At 34.9% G+C, this 20563-nt stretch overlaps 1 protein-coding gene across 2 annotated transcripts in view; it reads right to left on the bottom strand.

Moving 5' to 3' along the window:
• The window catches only part of BANK1 (B cell scaffold protein with ankyrin repeats 1), a gene marked incomplete at its 3' end in the record, with an annotated part of 293516 nt that overhangs the window by 59126 nt on the left and 213827 nt on the right, over positions 1-20563 (bottom strand). The window contains exons 7-8 of one of the 2 annotated variants that reach the window (XM_079707706.1): positions 7140-7218; positions 3487-3792 (exon numbers count right to left, since the gene is read on the bottom strand). In XM_079707706.1, the coding sequence (XP_079563832.1) occupies positions 3487-3792; positions 7140-7218 (385 nt within the window). Of the gene's footprint in view, positions 1-3486; positions 3796-7139; positions 7219-20563 lie in introns of both variants that reach the window. The other variant, XM_079707705.1, reaches the window with a different exon arrangement.

Genomic DNA, 20563 nt, shown 5'->3' on the forward strand with positions numbered 1-20563 from the left:
ATTTCTTTGAAAATATATAAATAAGCATATAAATATTTTCCACATAGTTTATGAATGATTTAATATCGAAATCAAATTATAAAACTAAGCCTCAAATTCCAAATGCTTTGAAAGCTTGTGTTTTTCAAGCATAATGCTCTCAGATTTTTTTTTTAATTTGAAGTCATATTACCTTTTATAGGGATTAAACTGGGTATTTTGCCTAAAATTCAATTTCTCTGAAAATGACAGAGGGGAATAGCCAAAACCACCATTGTTTGGTTTCTTACACTACGTCTCACTCTGGCTCTCTTGATTTCTATAAGCCAACTTATACCTCATTCTTTGATAAAGGACACTGAAAGTAGGGTTCATGACATAAAAGATGGCATGGAAAATCAATGGCTTGAAGATTAATTCATATGAAAAGAACAGTCTTCCATGGTTTTTATATTCAATAAAATCTTTACATATTTTTATAGGAATGTATTAAAATATTCTAGCAGCAGTTTATTTAGAAGACAAAGATATTGTATACTGTGTCAATAAATAAGTTGAAGAGAATTTGGATGGCTCTCTCTGCCGGACCAATGAGAAATATTTTTTTAAATGTGCCCTTTTGACAAGTGTTTTGCTTGAAGTATTATTGAGAACAATAAAAATGGAAAGGATTTCAGTTATTGACTGAAAAATCATTAATTTTCTGTGTTGTTCTGAGATTCATGCCCGTGAACTAAAGGAGAACTAGTCTCCCTTCTCTTTGGTGAGAATCTGACCAAAAACTTTAGTTTACTTAATGGATATTTTAGTGGAAAAACTTAGGAGATAGGGAAAAAGACAAGCTGTTAGAGCAGAATAAAAGGATATTATTATAAGAAGAGTCAGCAATTATTTTGGGTAGGCTTATGAGGAGAGACCAGAGGAGAGTCCAAGATCATCTCTCAACAGAGTCTTAGCTTGTTTCAGTTAGTTTAACGCAAGAAGTATGAACGCCAACATGCCTGGCACTAACTTTAAAATCTCTACGACTTGCCTCTTCCCTTATGAATAATATGGTTTTGAGATTCTGACTTCATGATTTGTTTCACTGACAGCATCCCAGGTGAAACTAGATTAAGTGTGTGGGAAACACTTGCACATTGTTTCATTTTTAGTGGAATGTGTCAACTATCTTACTTTTATGAACTGATTTCCTGAGCTGTTAACTCTCTTTGTTCCTCCACCCACCTCCTTCCCCAACTCTTTCTAAAGTTGGGCTTGCACTAGAAATAATACATTTCACTTTTCACTTCCCAATGTATAAGATTGTACTTTTCATGTTGGAGTTGGACCTGAGTTTTCTCAACTCAGGTTGTACATTCATGAATAACGATTAAAAATATATCACTCCTGTAATTCCAATTTTTGAAATAATTGGGAAAGAATGTGTAAGAAAGATAAGAATCCCAAAATCCCAGGAAACCTGTTCATGGAATTATTTGACACATTCTAATTACGGGCCCTAGGGTCTTGGGTCTTAGTCAAAAGACCATTATAATGATTGTTGCCTTGAAAGTTTGTTGTGAAGATAAAAAGACACTGGATGTTCTTTATAAACTGAAAAGTGTTCTATAATGTTCTATATTATTGTTTTCTCCAATGACTATGTCCATAAATCCATCATAAGGAATTTGATGCTTAGGGCACTGATGAGGTGGCCCCTCTTTTTCAGTTACTTGAGAGCACATGGAAGGTACTCTTAAAGAACAATTCCTGAAGGTATCACTAGCTAAAGTCAAAGAACCCAAACAAAGTCTCTGGCAAAAAATAAGTGGTAGCTTCCAGTCTTACTTTCAAAGAACTTAATCAAAGAATTTTAAGAAAAAAGATTGGTATTTTACTTTCCATTTACTTCCAATATTAGCACCATGAAAAAAATGTATTAAAAGTAATGCTGAATTGAAAATGTAAAAATACAGTTTTTAAATAAAAGGAAGGGGTTTTTGTATTAATTTGCTTTTTATATTTGGTACTTTTCAGAAGATGTATTAGCCAACATTATACTTCTGGTCCTAGATATCTGGTGAAAATTACTCTCTGTGGAGTAATTTTAGACCTCCTAACCAACATACCATATGTGGAAACTGACATTAGAAAAAATATGATTTAATATTAGCTCCTTTAAGAGCTTTAATGTGATATAAGACAATTTTGCTTTCTCAATAATTAACTTTAATCATTATATAAAATTATCCACATCTGTAAAAGTGAGAAAAATATACTAGAATTTTGTTGTCAGCGGACTACTAAGCTACATCTCTCCCTCGCTCCCAGTATTGATAACCCTACTTCCTTGATCTATCTCAACAGTCTGTAAGAGGTTGGCACAGTACGTGATCAATAAATGTTTGCTAAATGGGTGAATGAATCAGAGAAGTACCATTAGGCTTCCCATCCTTTCCATTAAGCAGTACTTTCCATCTCTAAATATAGTGCATAATCTTAGCAAAGTTTCACGTTAATCAACTTGAACTTTTATAGAGATAAGGCTTTCAAGGACACAAATGCTAAATTTCATAGCTTCAAAATTCACTTTTAAAACCATCTTTATAGACTTTATATAGCCTTTTAGGACTTGACAACTAGAGTAACAAATGGGGTTTTAATAATAGATATTTCCTTCATCCTTCTTATTAAATTTTCTTTGTAAGACCATTTTATGAATTTGGAAAGTAAACATGAAATAGTGATCAATAAAGTGGGTGGTAATTGGTGACTCTAGGAGTGAGCATGGAAGTCTGTCGGGCTGTTGAACATTCCAGGCAGATAAGCCTCATATGGAAGCTCCTCTGGGTTCCCTGCCCTCCTCTCCCACCCACCCCATGACACACCTTAGTTCCTGCATCTGGGAAGAAATACTGTCACAGCCATTTAACGGTTGTTCTTCCACTTGAGCAAGACAGATTTTTTTGACTTTGGTCTCAATGCAGCGTGTGATAGACCCTTTACCACTTGCTTCTCCTGCAGCTACCAACTGAGTGAAGTGTCCAAGGTCATTTTCAAATTTATAACACATTAGCCTTTCTCTTTTGTCAGAAAAACTGAGAGTATTTTTTAAAAGCAAAGCTGTTGCTTACTTTTCCACATGATGCTTGAGGTTCGTTTTATGTGAAGAATTACAGACTCCTTCCAAGTTTTATTTCTTTACTTACAGAAAGTTTTGTATTGAGACTTTTTCCCTGGAAGAACAAAGAAAGAAAAAGAGAGAGGGAGAGAGGAAGAATGGGAGCGAGGAATAGTGAAGTGGGGCGGGGGCAGAGAGGGAGAGAGGAAAGGAGGAAGGAAGGAAGGAAGAAGGGAAGGGAGTTAGCGGGTTGTATCTCTTACCTGATTTCTGAGGCCCTAGTTGTTAAAGAACAGGAGGAAAGCTTCTCTGGGGTTTAAAAGTCGATCTTTGTATGGCTTCGCCACTATACGCTATGTAAGCGTGTCAAAGTTTTGTAGTTGTTGTTTTAACCTTAACCTTACCTTGTAATGTGAAGTGAGGTTTTTCCAGTTGGAAGGCAGCTGTTACAGGTCGCGGTGGAGGGGGAGGGGGTCTGCTGCTCACGAGGGGCCCTCGGGAATCATGTTCTGGGCTGTCTCCAGGAATGAACGTGTACAAGTCGTCATACTGGTTCTCACTCCCACTGTCACCCTCCGGCGGGCGGTGCTCGGCCTCCGTGACTGATTCACGCTCTGTTTCTTCCTCTGCCGTTTCATTCACCTCTGCTCTTTCTGCCCTCTGCCTGGACGGCCGCCAGCTTTCAGGACGGAGAACTGGGTTCCGTATGGCTGCTTATGATGAAGATTGTATGATTGCATGTAAACACACCGTCTGGAGGCATTTCATATTTTCTAACTTTGTACAGAAGTGGGGGTAATGCTAATTAAACTTTTATGATCTGATACAGGGGAAAGCTGACAAATGCGTAATTTTGGTGAACAGTCATTCTTGGGCTTTTATAATATTTACCAAACAAAGCTCCATTATATCTTGCTACCTCAGTTTATGACACTCTCATACACATAATGATATATAATATTCTGATACTACCTGTATATAAAAATATTCTGATTCTCTAGAGTTATTTAATCAGATTCAATATATGACTGCATTACCATATTTTTATTAGAAAACAATATAACTAGCTTAATAAGTAATAAGTAAGTGATGGAAAAGGTAAAGGCAAGGAACAAAAATCTTAACTTGCCTGTAAATAGTGCAATAGAAAGAATCTGTGATTTTTATTTAGTTATTATTTTAACATGTTTATCACCAGATGACATCTTAATTCTTGAAAATATTACTTGAGAAAAATGTTAATATTTTTTGATGGGGAAGGCATCCAAATCACCAATAGTAAGTAAATATTTTTAAGGCTCAATTCTCTCACCAAAAAATCTTTTCTATCCTGAAACTTAACCAAATGATTCAGTCAAATTTCCTCCATTCTAAGAATCATGATTCCATTATTTGTGTTTATACTGTACACAGTAAAATGCTCTCTAACCACTCAGGAAGAAAATAGAAAAAATATATTATAATGCAGTAACTTTAAATCTTAAAACTTTTTTCTTTATATTTTCTTTATAGAAATTCTGCTCTAAATAAAGTAATCATACAAATTTAAAATGAACTTTGGAATCTCTGTATTGGAGGGAAAATGTGAATTGCTGTCATGAGTGCAATAGAAAAGCAAGTAATTGTTGTTTTAAAGTGTCGCTAAACTAAAATATAGCTAAAGAAGACAAATGGCAGAGTACAAAGAGGAATCTTTTTTTAATCGAAGAGCTACACTGTAGACATTTTTCAGCAATGAGAGAAAAGTTAGTCATGTGGGAAAATCATGCCCATGACAGTACTACATATTTCTACATGAATTTTATTTTTAATTTCTCTCTTTCTTTCATGTGAGAAAGAAGAAACGTCTAGCTGCCAGTATTAGAACTGCAAACCAAGATTCTTTAATTACCAGCCTGGGTAGAGCAGGTGGACTTTCATTCTTGCACAGATCTCTGCCCAGACCTCATTCAGCTTTCTGGCTGTAACCCCAAACACAGCCTGAAACACAGAAGTCTCTAGAATGTTGATGGAGTAAATGATGGAGAGGCTGAGAAGAAATCATTGCTGATGCTTGCAAAGGGGCTTCGCTATTTCAGTCTGGGAAAATCGATCATCAGCTTAGAATTACATTCACGCTACAGGCAATTACTTGTAGCCACTCTTATGTTTATGTATTCAGTGTTTATATTTTACATAAACACTGTCTAAGCAAGCAACAGAGTCTCCTTGGTCCTTGTCAAATATGCCCAAACCTGGAAGACAGCCCTGGAGAGTCAGATGTGGTTGGTCAGTGAGTTTTAGCAAGCTTCATAGCAATGGTGATACCAGTGGAAATCTGCTGACTTAGGGTGTTCTATGCTTCACCCTCACTCCAACGAAAGAGTCAGAGGCTTGGGTCCAGTCACACAGAGTTTCGTATATGAGACAGTTCCAGGTCCAAACTGTCTGTAGAAATGAGGTTGTGCTGTACCAATAACTGAAATAATGTCTTCTTATTATAGGTAGTACTTCAGAGGATTAAGTGGCATGATAAATATATGGTCATTATCAATGATGGCCTTTACCATCACTTTCATTATCATTAAAAATTATAACAAATCATTATGTCATTAAAAAGATAATAAAATGTATAACTTCAAAACAGTGCATCAATTTATTACATTAATATTTAGCATAATTTTGTGTTCTGCAATAGTGTTTGAAGAGTTTACCGATTTTGCCAAAGTATGCTAGTTAAGGCACTGTGTTTAATGTTATTTGCTTTGCTGGTCAGCCCATCATTTGAAAAACTGGTGGTCAATAACATTTAGTGGAGCATCATCTGAGAACTGTTCAAAGTGCAAATGACCTGAGGCAAGAGCCTGCTTGATGTGTGAGATGTCACTGTGGCTGTGAACAAGTGAGAGACTGGTCAGAGATGGGACCATCAGGATTATCTAGGGCCTTATAGGTGATGATAAGGATTACAAGTACCATGGGAAGGTACTGGAGAATCTGGAGCAGAAGAGTGATTAGTTCCTTTTTGAAGCACAGAATATTAGGGGCGAATTGGGAGGAAGCTATTGCAGGGTTTCTTAACGGCATACTACTGGCATTTTTGACAAGATAATCCTGTGTTTCATGGGGCACATCCTGTGCATTGCAGTATATTTAGCAGTATTTCTAGCAAAACTCCCTTCTCAAAATAATGACCAAAAAAAAAAAAAAAACTCCATTCATTGACAAATATCCTCTGTTGGGGTTAGAAAATAGTGCTTCATTGAGAGCCACTGTGCTATTGCAATAAGCCAGGGGAGAGCAGATGACAGCACGGACTAGGATAATTAACAATGAAAGGGTGAGGAAAATCTGGCTGTTTTGCGAAGGTACAGTCCACAGTATTATCTGACAAATTGGATACGGGGTAGGACAGAAAGTAAAAAAGGGTGACTGAAGTTTTTGGACTGAATTGAACAAGGAAGGAGTCTTCGTTTACTGAGATGGGGAAGTCAGCGGGTAGAGTAGATTTGGGAGTGGTGGGAATTAGGGTTTTCAGATTTGGAAATGTTGGGTGGGAAACACCTATCAGACTTGCTGGTGAAGATGGTGAGCAAGCTGCTGTATACCAGTGGAAACAGGCATGATGGGTAGCGTTATGTACATGGAGGAAGACTCTCAATTAGTTTTCTAGAATATAGAATTACATTCTATTACAGCCAGCAGGGAGCGCAGAGAGTCCTAATACAAACTTCTCATTTCCTAGCTGAGAAAACCAAGGTCTGATAAGAATGTGACTTTGTTTAAAAAATATATATAGTTGTCAAATAGAATGTTTATATCAACCTGACTTGTGTATTCTCTTTGGGTGGGAAAAACTGCTGGTTTGATTATTAAACACTGAACTTATTAGAAATATTTAAATTAGCAAGATAATATAGTAATATCTCTACCAGATGATACACTAAAAGTCATTCAGTTAATTAAACATCTTTCCATGCTCTCCGTGCTTTTCTATGCTATCTTCAGTTTTACTTTATCAGTCACATATACCTTAATACAAATGTTGTTTATGTACATAACATATAGGAACACTTACTAGGAGAACATGTAGAAAATGAGGTAATATCCTCTTCATAGTCATTTTCTTCCTCATTATTTCTGCTAACTTCTTGGATCTGAAGACAAAAAAGAATGTAATTTTCAATAATATGTATTAATCTTAATAAATCTGCATTATCACACATACCAAATTGACAGCTAATACCTTACATATCTTAGCTATTATATTTGGGCCATCTATAATTTTTTCAATGACACAATATTAAAAGTGTAACTGGAACAATATAACATTTACAATAAAGAGCTTTTTAAGTAGAACTTTTTTGAAATTACTTTAAGATTCACAGCAATAATTATGAAATTTTTACAATAAATAACTCCTGAATAAAAATGAAGGCAACTATTTCTTTTAAAAACCATAAGCTTTGCTTCCTTTGAACATTTCTGGTATCTTTTACCAGTTCAAAAGATATTCTTAATTACATCAAGGATTATAATACAGTATAAGACAGTGAAATTTTAAAGTGGTTTATTTTCCATCTTTAACAAGAAAAAGGAAACTGAGTAAGGGAATTTATGTTTGTCTTTCTGAAATCAGTTCCACTACACTTAGAAGGGAGAATTACTGAGAAAGCATAGAAGCCCGCTCTTTTTCCTCTGGAATTGCTAGTGTTTGCTTATAATCTCTGAAGGAGGCATGGGGTCTAAAGTAGTGGAACATATTGGTGTTTGTCGAGAAAGCTAAGTAACTCCAGTGACAGCTCTATTTGTACAAAAGCATGCAGAGAAAGAGACAGAGCTTGGTTGCATTAACATAGGTCACATTTCATTACCATGAACTCCAAGTGATTATTCAAATGATTTATGCTTTTGTTCTTAATAAAATTGAAATGATTAGTCCATTTGCTCTACGTTTGGAATGTCCCTTTAAATTACTTTTCTGTACACCAGGAACTAACACGACATTGTAAATCAACTATACTTCAATTAAAAAAAAGAAAATGAGCTTCTGCATCAGGCTCATTATAAAAATATTAAAGAAAATTTTACTTTCAAGATTCCAGTGGAAATCAAAGAATATATATATATAATCTATATAACAGAATATATATATTCTTTTTCATATTATTTTCTATTTAAATTATATTTTCCCCTTTGTGGACTCAATTAAATGCTAATGTAAAAAATCACTTAACTTTACTAGGGAGATTGATATTTGGTTGATATTTGTATGCTTTGATATTGATGGTTGGTATTTATATGCTTGGTATTTGTATGCTTTGGTATTAAAAGCATTGTTGATATGGTCATTTTTTGTTTTCAGTTAGCCTGACCTCTGTATTTCACAAGGTAGATCAAGAATACATTTTAAAAAATCCATAATACTCTTAAAATCACATCAAGGAAGTTTTTACTAGTTGAATAACAGGAATGTTTTACGAAGATTTCAGGAATTATGTGAAAATTTCTGCTATACTATTCACAAGCCTAGACACTATGAGTTCAAAATCAGTCTCTTAATAAAGGGTCTGTGGGCAAGTATGTAGGGGTGTGTGTGTGTCACATACTGAGGTTGAAACATAATGGAATCATTTTTATGTTATATATACCTTAAGCTTTATGACATTTGTGCAAACAAACACACAAGTCTAAAAATGTCTTGAAGGAAATGGCTTCCAAATTTGAAAAATAGCCAAATTTGGGGCTTCCCTGGTGGCGCAGTGGTTGAGAGTCTGCCTGCCGATGCAGGGGACATGGGTTCGTGCCCGGGTCCGGGAGGATCCCACATGCCGCGGAGCGGCTGGGCCCGTGAGCCATGGCTGCTAAGCCTGCGCGTCCGGAGCCTGTGCTCCGCAACGAGAGAGGCCACAACGGGGAGAGGCCCGCGTACCGCAAAAAAAAAAAAAAAAAAAAAAAAAAGCCCAATTTGATTTGGGCACTTTCATAAATATTATGTAAAACTGATATTTTGTATAATCAGGATATGTAGAAAGTAATTGTTTTCTCAGGAATGAAAGGATCTTTTGACATATTGACACTAAAAAACAATTGTGTCTTACTAGAATTCCTTACACTTACAATCATATTTATTTTGGAAAAATGTGTTATATCTAATGATATATCAATAACTGGTGAAATCAATGATGGCTTAAAAGTATGATGGCACTCTGACATTTAATCACTTTAATACTTTGTTGTGTGGTACAGTGGACAGAGAATGGCTTTTGAAGTCAGTCTAAGAACAAATCATAGTTCTATTATTTATTAGCTGTGTGACATTGGGCACTTTACTCTAAATTTCAATATTCTATCCTGCAAAATATAGATAGTAATATCTATACTATCAATTTGCTGGGAAGGTTAAATTAGAAAATGTAAGCAAAACACATTATTACATCTACCACATAGTAAGTGCTCAATAAATGTAATCTGCATATGTTAGATATTCCTTTCATCATTCACACTTAAGCAAGCACGGTGACCATACTGATTTGATGCGGGAATCATCAATAATGAGCCAATAATTATTTAACTTAATTCTTCTGAACTGTGTGCCTTTGGACGTTCTGCTCTGACAGAAAAAGAACTGGAATATAAACTTTCTGATCAGAGTGTGGCAGTATGGTTTTATTATTAAAAACATCTCTATGATTTACAAGCTAACAGAGATGATAAGAATCAGAGGAAGAAATATTTAATTCTTTAATAAGTTTCTTTACCTGGGGCTAGAGTCTGACTTTATTCATTAATTTATCAAATATTTATGCAGGCCTACTATGTGCTAAATACTCTATTAGTAATTAAGGTAAATAGTTAAAAGTTTAAAAGATACACAATTCACACCTCCAAAAATATCCCGTTTTTATTGGGAGGGGAAATAAATCATAAAATGATTAGAATACAATATTTTATTTATTTCATTACCATAAACTCAATCCTTACAGGTGAAATGTAAAATTAAGAAATAACCAGATAATCAGGGGAAAGTTTTATTTGTTTGCTTTTTGGGTGAGGAGATTGGATTAAAAAATTATCTTGACACTTGCCATGACTGCCACTTCTCTAAATGAAAAAAATCCAGCTTAAACAATAAAATCTATTAGCTGAACATGCTCAGAGTAATATTCTAGGCCGTATATAGTCCTTGTAGCACACAATGTTTGATAAAATTTAAATCATTCCTTATCAAAGATAAAAGAACTTCTTGTTGACTGAGGTATATAAAGCTCCACATGGCTTTGGCATCTAGTACAGTACAATTAATCATAATATTCTGATCTTAAGGGAGTGAATAAAAACAATCTTCACATGGCAGTTGGTTTCTAAATATTTTTAGGGGCTTCTGAAGATAGTGTAATTAGCCCAACTTTTGTCCAACTTTCCACAGTGTTGATTATAAATGATTTTACCAGCTTTAAAGCACATGACAGTCTGTTCAGAGACATATATATATATGTCTCTGAAGAGTAACAAATTGACCTTGTAATATTTTATTCGTTACCCAAAATGAACGCACTAGGCTTCAGAATCTGCATTAATATTCCAATTGAAATAATAAAGATCTTTCCTACTAAATGTTAAGAATGAACAAAGTTATACAAAAGCTGTGCATGACAGCAAACATACAAATCTCAAAAAAATTTTCAAGGTCATACTGTAAAAGTATATCTTAGTTTTCATGACATCTTTTAAGAGAATTTGTTTTTCCTTAGGCCATCCAGGAATATGGCCTAGAAGCAGACTTATATAATTCCTCATGAAAGTTTCTTTTTATATTATGGGAAATGGAATCCTGAATGTAAAAACTAAATAGGAACTCTGTCTGTGATTGAAAGAGGAATGAGGAAGAATCAAATAGTTGTGGAGCAGTTAAACTCAGATGGGGAAAAAGAGGACATTTTCCTTAGCATGAACCAAAGTTTCGTTAGAATAACCCAAGGATATATGCTCTATTTTTTAAGACAGAATCTTAATATAAAAAATTAAGTGATGAAAAGATAATTTAACCAGGTGGACAAAGGTTAGAAGTCTCATTGTACACAATGAGAAATTCAAGTTTTTAATTGTAACCAACAAAACAATCTGGTGCAGTGAAAAGAACAGGTGCCAAGGGGACAGGTGATGGTTTCATCTGAAAGTTAGTAAAAAGGGAGAAAAAAACAGCAGGAATATTGAAACCTATTTCCTCAAACTTAGGAAAACAAATCTGAAAAAATTTAGCTTCCAAAAAGATTCTGGAGGGTTGGCTTCTGTAGCTGGCACATCTCTTGTTCTGACCTCGACTCATTCAGTGTGTTCACCCAGCTCTTCTCTCAACCTGAGGCCACCCTCAAGCCAATCTCCCTGACTGGTGACACACAGGGCTCCAGTCCTGGTGCTGACAGCTTCTGCTCTTAGTCTCTGCCTATCAGCTCTAACTAGAGTTGTGAACTTCAAGCTTGGGCACCTGACACTTAACTACACTCTAGTCCTATTTTGATTATGTTTGTTTTTAATCCATCACGGTTGTGGTTGCATTTGTGAGGTACTAACACATTTATTGGGCCATATGCTTCGTTTAAATTCAGCCATCTTTCACTAAAATGTGAATGATAAAATTAAAATCCATTCCTTTGTTAAGGTTGTAGTTGTAAAAGTAAAAAAAGTTATCTTCATTTAAAATTATGGAATCCAAAATCTGAAAGGAATCTGTGGATGTCTAGTTTATTTTCTTGTTCACACACTGATATAATGCTAAAAGCATGTGCCACAATAAAACTGTAATAAGTTATATAGTTCTCCAAGCAAGTTAGTTTTAAAATGTAGCATAAAGCATCTTTTCTGACCACAACGTTATGATATCAGAAATCAATTATAGGAGGGATTTCCCTGGTGGTACAGTGGTAGAGGATCCACCTTCCAGTGTGGGAACGCAGGTTCGACCCCTGGTCGGGGAGCTAAGATCTCACATGCCACAGGGCAACTGAGCCCACCTGCCACAACTACTGAGCTCGCGCACCTCAGTGAGAGAGCCCACATGCCACCACTACAGGACCCATGTGCTGTGGGGCCTGTGTGCCACAACTACAGAAAAGCCTGTGTGCACCATGACTAGAGAGAAGCCTGAGCGCCGCTACGAAAAGACTGCGCGCTGCAACGAAAGATCCCACATGTCTCAACGAAGATCCTGTGTGCCACAACTAAGAACCAACGCAGCCAAAAAATAACTAAAGAAAATACATAAATATTAAAAAAAAACAAGTCAATTACAGGAAAGAAACTATAAAAAACACAAACTCATGGAAGCTAAACAGTATGTTACTAAATAACCAATGGATCACTGAAGAAATCAAAGAGGAAATAAAAAATACCTAGAAACAAATGACAATGAAAACATGATGACCTAAAACCTATGGAATGCAACAAAGGCAGTTCTAAAAGGGACGTTTATAGCAATACAATCTTACCTCAAGAAACAAGAAAAAATCTCAAGAAACAACCTAAACTTATACCTAAAGCACCTAGAGAAAGAAAAACAAACAAAACCCAGTTAGTAGAAGGAAAGAAATCATAAAGACCAGAGCATAACTAAAAGAAATAGAAACGAAGAAAACAAAAGCAAAGATCCATAAAACTAAAAGCTGGTTCTTTGAGAAGATAAACAAAATTGATAAACCTTGAGCTAGACTCATCAAGAAAAAGAGGGAGAAGACTCAAATCAATAAAATTAGAAATGAAAAAGGAGAAGTTACAACTGACACCACAGGAATACAAAGGATCATGAGAGATTACTACAAGAAACTCTATGCCAATAAAATGGACAACCTGGAAGAAATGGACAAATGCTTAGAAAGGTACAATCTTCCAAGACTGAACCAGGAAGAAATAGAAAATATGAACAGACCAGTTACAAGCACTGAAACTGAAACTGTGATTAAAAATCTTCCAACAAACAAAAGCCCAGGGCTAGATGGCTTCACAGGCAAATTCTATCAAACATTTAGAGAAGAGCTAACACCTATCCTTCTCAGACTCTTAAAAAAATTGCACAGGAAGGAACACTCCTAAGCTCACTCTATGAGGCTGCCATCACCCTGAAACCAAAATCAGACAGAGGTATCACAAAAAAAGAAAATTACAGACCAAGATCACTGATGAACATAGACACAAAAATGCTCAACAAAATACTAGCAAACAGAATCCAACAACACATGAAAAGGATCATACACCATGATCAAGTGGGATTTATCCCAGGGATGCAAGGATTCTTCAACATATGCAAATCAATCAATGTGACACACCATATTAACAAATTGAAGAATAAAAACCATATGAGCAACTCAATGGATGCAGAAAAAGCTTTTGACAAAATTCAACACCAATTTATGATAAAAACTCTCGAGATAGTGGGCATAGAGGGAACCTACCTCAACATAATAAAGGACATATACGACAAACCCACAGCAAACATCATTCTCAATGGTGGAAAACTGAAAGCATTTCCTCTAAGATCAGGAATAAGACAAGGATGTCCACTCTCGCCACTACTTTTCAACATAGTTTTGGAACTCCTGGCCATGACAATCAGAGAAGAAAAAGAAATAAAATGAATCCAAATTAGAAGAGAAGAAGTAAAACTGTCACTGTTTGCAGATGACATGATGCTATACATAGAGAATCCTGAAGATGATACCAGAAAACTACTAGAGCTCATCAATGCATTTGGTAAAATTGCAGGATATGAAATTAATACACAGAAATGTCTTGCATTCCTATACACTAAGAACAAAAGATAAGAAAGAGAAATCAAGGAAACAATCCCATTTACCATCACATCAAAAAGAATAAAATACCTAGTAATTAACCTACCTAAGGAGGCAAAAGACCTGTACTCAGAAAACTATAAGATACTGATGAAAGACATCAAAGATGACACAAACAAATGGAGAGATATACCATGTTCTTGGATTGGAAGAATCAATATTGTGAAAATGACTACAGTACCCAAAGCAATCTACAGATTTAACGCAATCCCTATCAAATTACCAATGGCATTTTTCACAGAATTAGAACAAAACATTTTACAATTTCTATGGAAGCACAAAAGACCCTGAATGGCTAAAGCAATCCTGAGAAAGAAAAACAGAGCTGAAGGAATCAGGCTCCCTGACTTCAGACTATACTACAAAGCTACAGTAATCAAAACAGTATGGTACTGGCACAAAAACAGGATAGAAAGCCCAGAGATAAGCCCATGCACCTATGGTCACCTCATCTATGACAAAGGAGGCAAGAATACACAATGGAGAAAAGACAGTCTGTTCAATAAGTGGTGCTGGGAAAACTGGACAGCTCCAAGTAAAAGAATGAAATTAGAACAATCCCTAACACCATACACAAAAATAAACTCAAAATGGATTAAAGACCTAAATGTAAGGCCGGACACTATAAAACTCTCAGAGGAAACATAGGCAGGACACTCTTTGACATAATTCACAGCAATATCTTTTTTGATCCACCTCCTAGAGTAATGGAAATAAAAACAAAAATGTACAAATGAGATCTAATTAAATTTAAAAGCTTTTGCACAGCAAAGGAAACCATAAACAAAATGAAAAGACAACCCTCAGAATGGGAGAAAATATTTGCAAACAAAGCAACCAACAAGGGATTAATCTCCAAAATACAAAAATAGCTCATGCAGTTCAATATCAAAAAAACAAATAACCCAATCAAAAATGGGCAGATCTAAATAGATATTTCTCCAAAGAAGACATACAGATGGCCAAAAAGCCCATGAAAAGATGCTCAACATCACAAATTATTAGAGAAATTCAAATCAAAACCACAATGAAGTATCACCTCACACAGGTCAGAATGGCCAGCATCAAAAAATCTACAAACAATAAATGCTGGAGAGGGTGTGGAGAAAAGGGAACCCTCTTGCACTGTTGGTGGGAATGTAAATTGATACAGCCACTATGAAGAACAGTATGGAGGTTCCTTAAAAAACTAAAAATAGAACTACCATACGACCCAGCAATCCCACTATTGGACATATACCCTGAGAAAACCATAATTCAAAAAGAGTCATGTACCACAATGTTCATTGCAGCTGTATTTACAGTAGCCAGGACATGGAAGCAACCTACGTTTCCATCAACAGATGAATGGATAAAGAAGATGTGGCACATATATACAATGCAATATTACTCAGCCATAGAAAGAAACGAAATTGAGTTACTTGTAGTGAGGTGGATGGACCCAGAGTCTGTCATACAGAGTGAAGTAAGTCAGAAAGAGAAAAACAAATATTGTACACTAACACATATATATGGAATCTGAGAAAGAAAAAAAAATGGTCATGAAGAACCTAGGGGCAAGACGGCAATAAAGACACAGACCTACTAGACAATGGACTTGAGGATATGGGGAGGAGGAAGGGTAAGCTGGGACAAAGTGAGAGAGTGGCATGGAAATATATACACTATGAAATGTAAAACAGATAGCTAGTGGGAAGCAGCCACATAGCACAGGGAGATCAGCTCGGTTTTTTGTGACCACCTAGAGGGGTGGGATAGGGAGGGTGGGAGGGAGGGAGACGCAAGAGGGAAGAGATATGGGGATATATGTATATATATAACTGATTCACTTTGTTATAAAGCAGAAACTAACACACTATTGTAAAGCAATTATACTCCAATAAAGATGTAAAAAAAAAAAAAAGAAAAGAAAGAAAAGGAAAAACAGGTTGATAGAATTGAATTTTGGAATAACTAAGTACAAAGTCCAAATTAACTTTATAACAAAAAAGTGATTAGATATAAGCAATTGAATGTCAAACTATAAATTACATTTAATCAAATTTTACAATATTCTTTTCTAACAATTGAAAAGATTTAAAACAAGTTGCCATGAAGTCAAATGGATTAATTGGGTATTAGGTGCTTCTGAACAATACTCTGAAAACAAAAACCATATACTTATGTCCACTATTTAGAAATGAAGTTAGATGGAGAAGAGACAGCAGAAAGAAGAGGTTTGGTACAAGAAAGAAAAACAGAGAGAGAAAAATGTCAGAGAAAATTAGGAGGGTGTAATCACACAAATCGAAGGTCAAAAGTAAGAGGCAGAGAATCATTCTTAATTAACCTTCCTCAATGTCAGAATGGTATTCAGAGCTCAACTAAAACATTTTTGAAGAGGAATGAGTTTCTGGTAGAGTTGACTTTATGAAAACGTGCAACAACTCAGCCCTGGCAAATTCCTAGTGTGTAGTCTAGACACGTCATCTAACATTTTCAAGCATGTAGAACTATTCCTAACCTTGGTCAATCAAAATTTATTAAATGTTTTCTACGTGCCTAATGCTATGCAAGTTTCCGGGGGTATACAAAATATGTAACATATAATATGTTCCCAGGATATTTAGCAAGGGAAATAAAAGTAAAATGCTTGAAACAATTGTAGTCCCTGAAGTGTCTGGTTTGACTAAAGGGTGCAATAGGAGATGAAAGGAATGAAATGGTTCTAGGTGGAATAACTTGAGCTAGAATTTGAAGGATGGGTAGACTTTGAGAGGTTAATTTTGAATCTAGTCCTTAGCAGCTAATGTGTGCTGGTTGAGTTCATAGATGGATAAACAATAAATGAATTGATGGAAGAAGAAAGATGTGGATGTTCCTGGTAAAGAGAATGGTGCAAGCAAAACCAAGACTGATTAAGCCATATACAGAAGGCAAAAGAGCAAACCTGCCCCATTAAAGAAATAGGTGAATTTTGGGGAGAACATGTGAAGTTCGATAGAAAGAGTGGAGTTAATGTTTGTTTATTTTACTCCAATTATGGTGTGTTGGAGATATCTCCAGATGAGGGTGATGATGATGATTGATATTGCTGTTAACCAGTCCATCTAAAAATACATGTAGGTTATATAGGTTAAGATTTTGAGTCCAGATGTATTGTCACACAGATCTGGATTCAAATGTTATTCTTGTATTTACTACTTACATGAGTTTAAGCATAGTCTTCTCTCTTGGTCTCTCTAGATGTAAAAATAAGCATAAAAGTACCTTACCTCTCAGGGTTATTGTGAAAATTAAATGAGAAAATACATATCAAATACTTATTATAGAACTTGGCACATAGAAAGTACTCAACAACTGTTATCTGTATCATCTTCATTAAGATCATTATTTTAGTACAGGATGAATTTTTGTGTTGCCCTATTTTTTCGTATTACTAAATTATGTTTGCATCAAACTTTATGTTCAATTCTAATATTGAATAAAGGTCAGTTGTGTTCAAGCTAGAATGTAAAGAATGAAAATAAAGACCTCTAAATAGTGGTCTTTGTAGTTTATAATTATTTAAAAAATTATCTCTGTTTTCAAGTGTGAGGAATCACAAGATGGATGTGATGATGGATCAATAGCAGACCAATTAAGCTAATGGAGACTAATCAAGGCTTCTGGGTATGGTTGTGTAAGCTGTAGATTGAAATTCTCCTGGGGCAGCATTTCCACAGACTATGATATGTAATACACCCTAAGAGCTGGGTGGTGAGGAGAGGGGTCTCTCAAATGATTCTACTGTGTTTAATTCCCAAATGACTTTTATTTGATTTTACAATGTTCATATTACAATGAAGACTTTTTTAGACTAATGTTAAAACTAGTTTGACTTCTTTCAGCATAAAATGATGTGAGGGAGGACAGGTGCTAATTCAGAAGGGTGTTTCTTCCTGGGTGTACCAAGAGTAGGGAAGGAGAAATTGGCCATGGATGAGATACAGAGTACAAACAAGTTGAGTAGTCAAGAACTGACTGAAGAACTTGGCTTTAATGAACCCTGAACCTGACTGCTGCATTAATTACCTTAACTCTGATCTTCTATTCCTATAATAAGAACAATAGCATATAACAGACACTGGTGTAAAGCTTTGCTACTGACAATTCTAAAATCTTGAAATTGGTTTTAGTTTCAAAATCATTAAGATAAAAAAAGGTAAAATTCTGTAGAGGAAACACAAAATACCACTATGTTAAAATTATAAATAATTATGGTGTTTTAAATACTCCAATTAAATCACATTTTTAAAAAACATGCTTTTTTTTGGAGCAAAACTAAATAGAAACTAAATAATTGATACATCTGCATGTTTCTAAGTTGGCAGATAGGAGTCAGTGAAGATATAGCTGGGTTTACATTTATGTTGACTATTACTAACAGCCACCTTTTTTTTTTTTCTTTTTTTCTGAGCCTTTGATAACTTGAGTGAGGGTCAAAGAGAACGAAATGGAAAAATCCAATCTGAGTAATAAAAGGTTAGCATTGTCATCATCACAGTTGTTGCACATGTCATTTATCTAAAAACAGAAAAGCAAGTGGTTTCTGAAATCTAAGCCAGAAGCAAACATAAAACACCACTTAGAGACTCAGCAATTTCCCACAAAGATTATACTCTTCAGTTGCTAGATAATAAGTGTTATTTGACAAATGAGACAAAAGACCCTTTTAGTTTATATTATTACTATCACAAAATACGTGTTTTTTGAACAAATTAAATATAAAGATTCTTAAAGCTTATACTGTTGTAAATCTATCCCCAGTAGGAATTTATATGGCTGGAATAATCTCTAGCTTAAAATACAGAATTAGAAGAGTCAATTCTATTGATCAGAGAATTTAAAACATGAAAGATCAGAAAAGGTGAATCATAAATTAATGAAGACATGGTGGGATGGCAAATAAAAGGCAGGTTACAATTCAGAAGAGGCTGTTCTTATGGGGAAAAGTCACTAGAGATAAAAGTGTTAATACTTATTTTATATATGTGGAGTTAATATTATTTTTGATACACTGCAACACACCGTAATACTCTTAAGTATCCCCATTTTACAATTTTACACTTAAACTGTGGAATTTAACTAGCAACACTATCAGTATTATTTAGTAGCAGAGCAGTATCTCATAATCAGAGAAACCTGGGAGACACATATGTACCCTCAATAAATAATTTGGCTTATTAAAAGTCATTTTCACCCCTCTTAATTTACTAGATTCCATTTGAATCATTTATCAGAAGACCTTTATCATTCCACTAAATTTTGATGAGTACATTGGCAGGATGGACACTTAGATCTTACCTAAATATAGATCTATTTAAGGAAAATTAGACAAAAATATATTTTTATGTACCAAAAACAACCCAAAGCTGTAGTAGAATAGATTTGATAAGTTAAAAACAGAACAAACCTGTTGAAAGTAAATTTGCCATGCATTTAAGGTAAAATAAAATGGAAAACTTCTGTGGTAGGAAAAACAACACTGTTATATATTAAAGAAATGTATTTCCCTTATGCCAGCATGTAAAATCAAAATAGAAGAGAATCAATAAAACCAGTAAGTTCACTTTGGGAGAAAAACGTCATTTTCTTTAGCCCAGAAATCTGAAAGCTTTTAACTTGAAATAAATTTTATTTTGTGGGGTCCCCAATCAAAACACTAAGGGTGCTGCTGCTGTTTATATTCTCTAATTACTGTAAAAAGAGCCTCATCCCACTTCATTCTGCCACTGAGAATTGCAAATTGTCTTGTGAGGTAATAGCTTAGCATTTTCAAGCTTCCAGTGATTTACTTGGCAGATTCCAGTCACTTGTGAAAATAATTCCTAATCTTCAAATTCATAGTCTAAAGGAAAACGGGGTGTGTCTAATATCCATTTTCACTGGAAGTAACTCCATGAGTGTGTAACCTTACATGAAGTTTAGATAAATTTGTCTAATGCAGTTTATCTTCAGCTTTATGTATCTTTTGAGAAAGATTTTTCTGGTTTTTAATGTAGACAGTTTTCAATTCCAAATAGCAGGCCATGACATTTGCCTGAAGAATGGTTTCACAGTAGAATATATAAAGTTTAAAATAGCTCCTTAAATTAAAAATAAATTTCCCTATACATATGGTGAACTCATCTTTGACAAAGCAACAAAGGCAATACAATGGAGCAAACAGAGTCTCTTCAACTAACAGTACTGGAACAAATGGGCATCCACATGCAGAGCGTGAGTCTAGACACAGATTTTATACCCTTCACAAAAGTTAACCCCAAATGGATCATAGACCTGAAAGTAAAATGCAAAATTATAAAACTCATAGAAGATAACAGGAAAAACTTAGATGATTTTGGGCATGATGATACCTTTTTGATATAACACCAAAGGCATGATCCATGAAAAAAATAGCTGATAACCTGAACTTCATTAAAATTAAAAACTTCTGCTTTGCAAAAGACAAAATCAAGAGAAACAGAAGACAAGCCACAGACTGGGAGAAAATATTTGCAAAAGATACATCTGATAAAGGTCTGTTATCCAAAATATACAAAGAACTCTTAAAATTCAGTAAGAAAATAAACCAATTAAAAAACGGGCCAAAGATTTTAACAGACACCTCACCAAAGAAGATACACGCAGGTGGAAA

Source organism: Hyperoodon ampullatus (assembly GCF_949752795.1).
Source record: "Hyperoodon ampullatus genome assembly, chromosome: 1".
NCBI lineage: Eukaryota > Metazoa > Chordata > Mammalia > Artiodactyla > Ziphiidae > Hyperoodon > Hyperoodon ampullatus.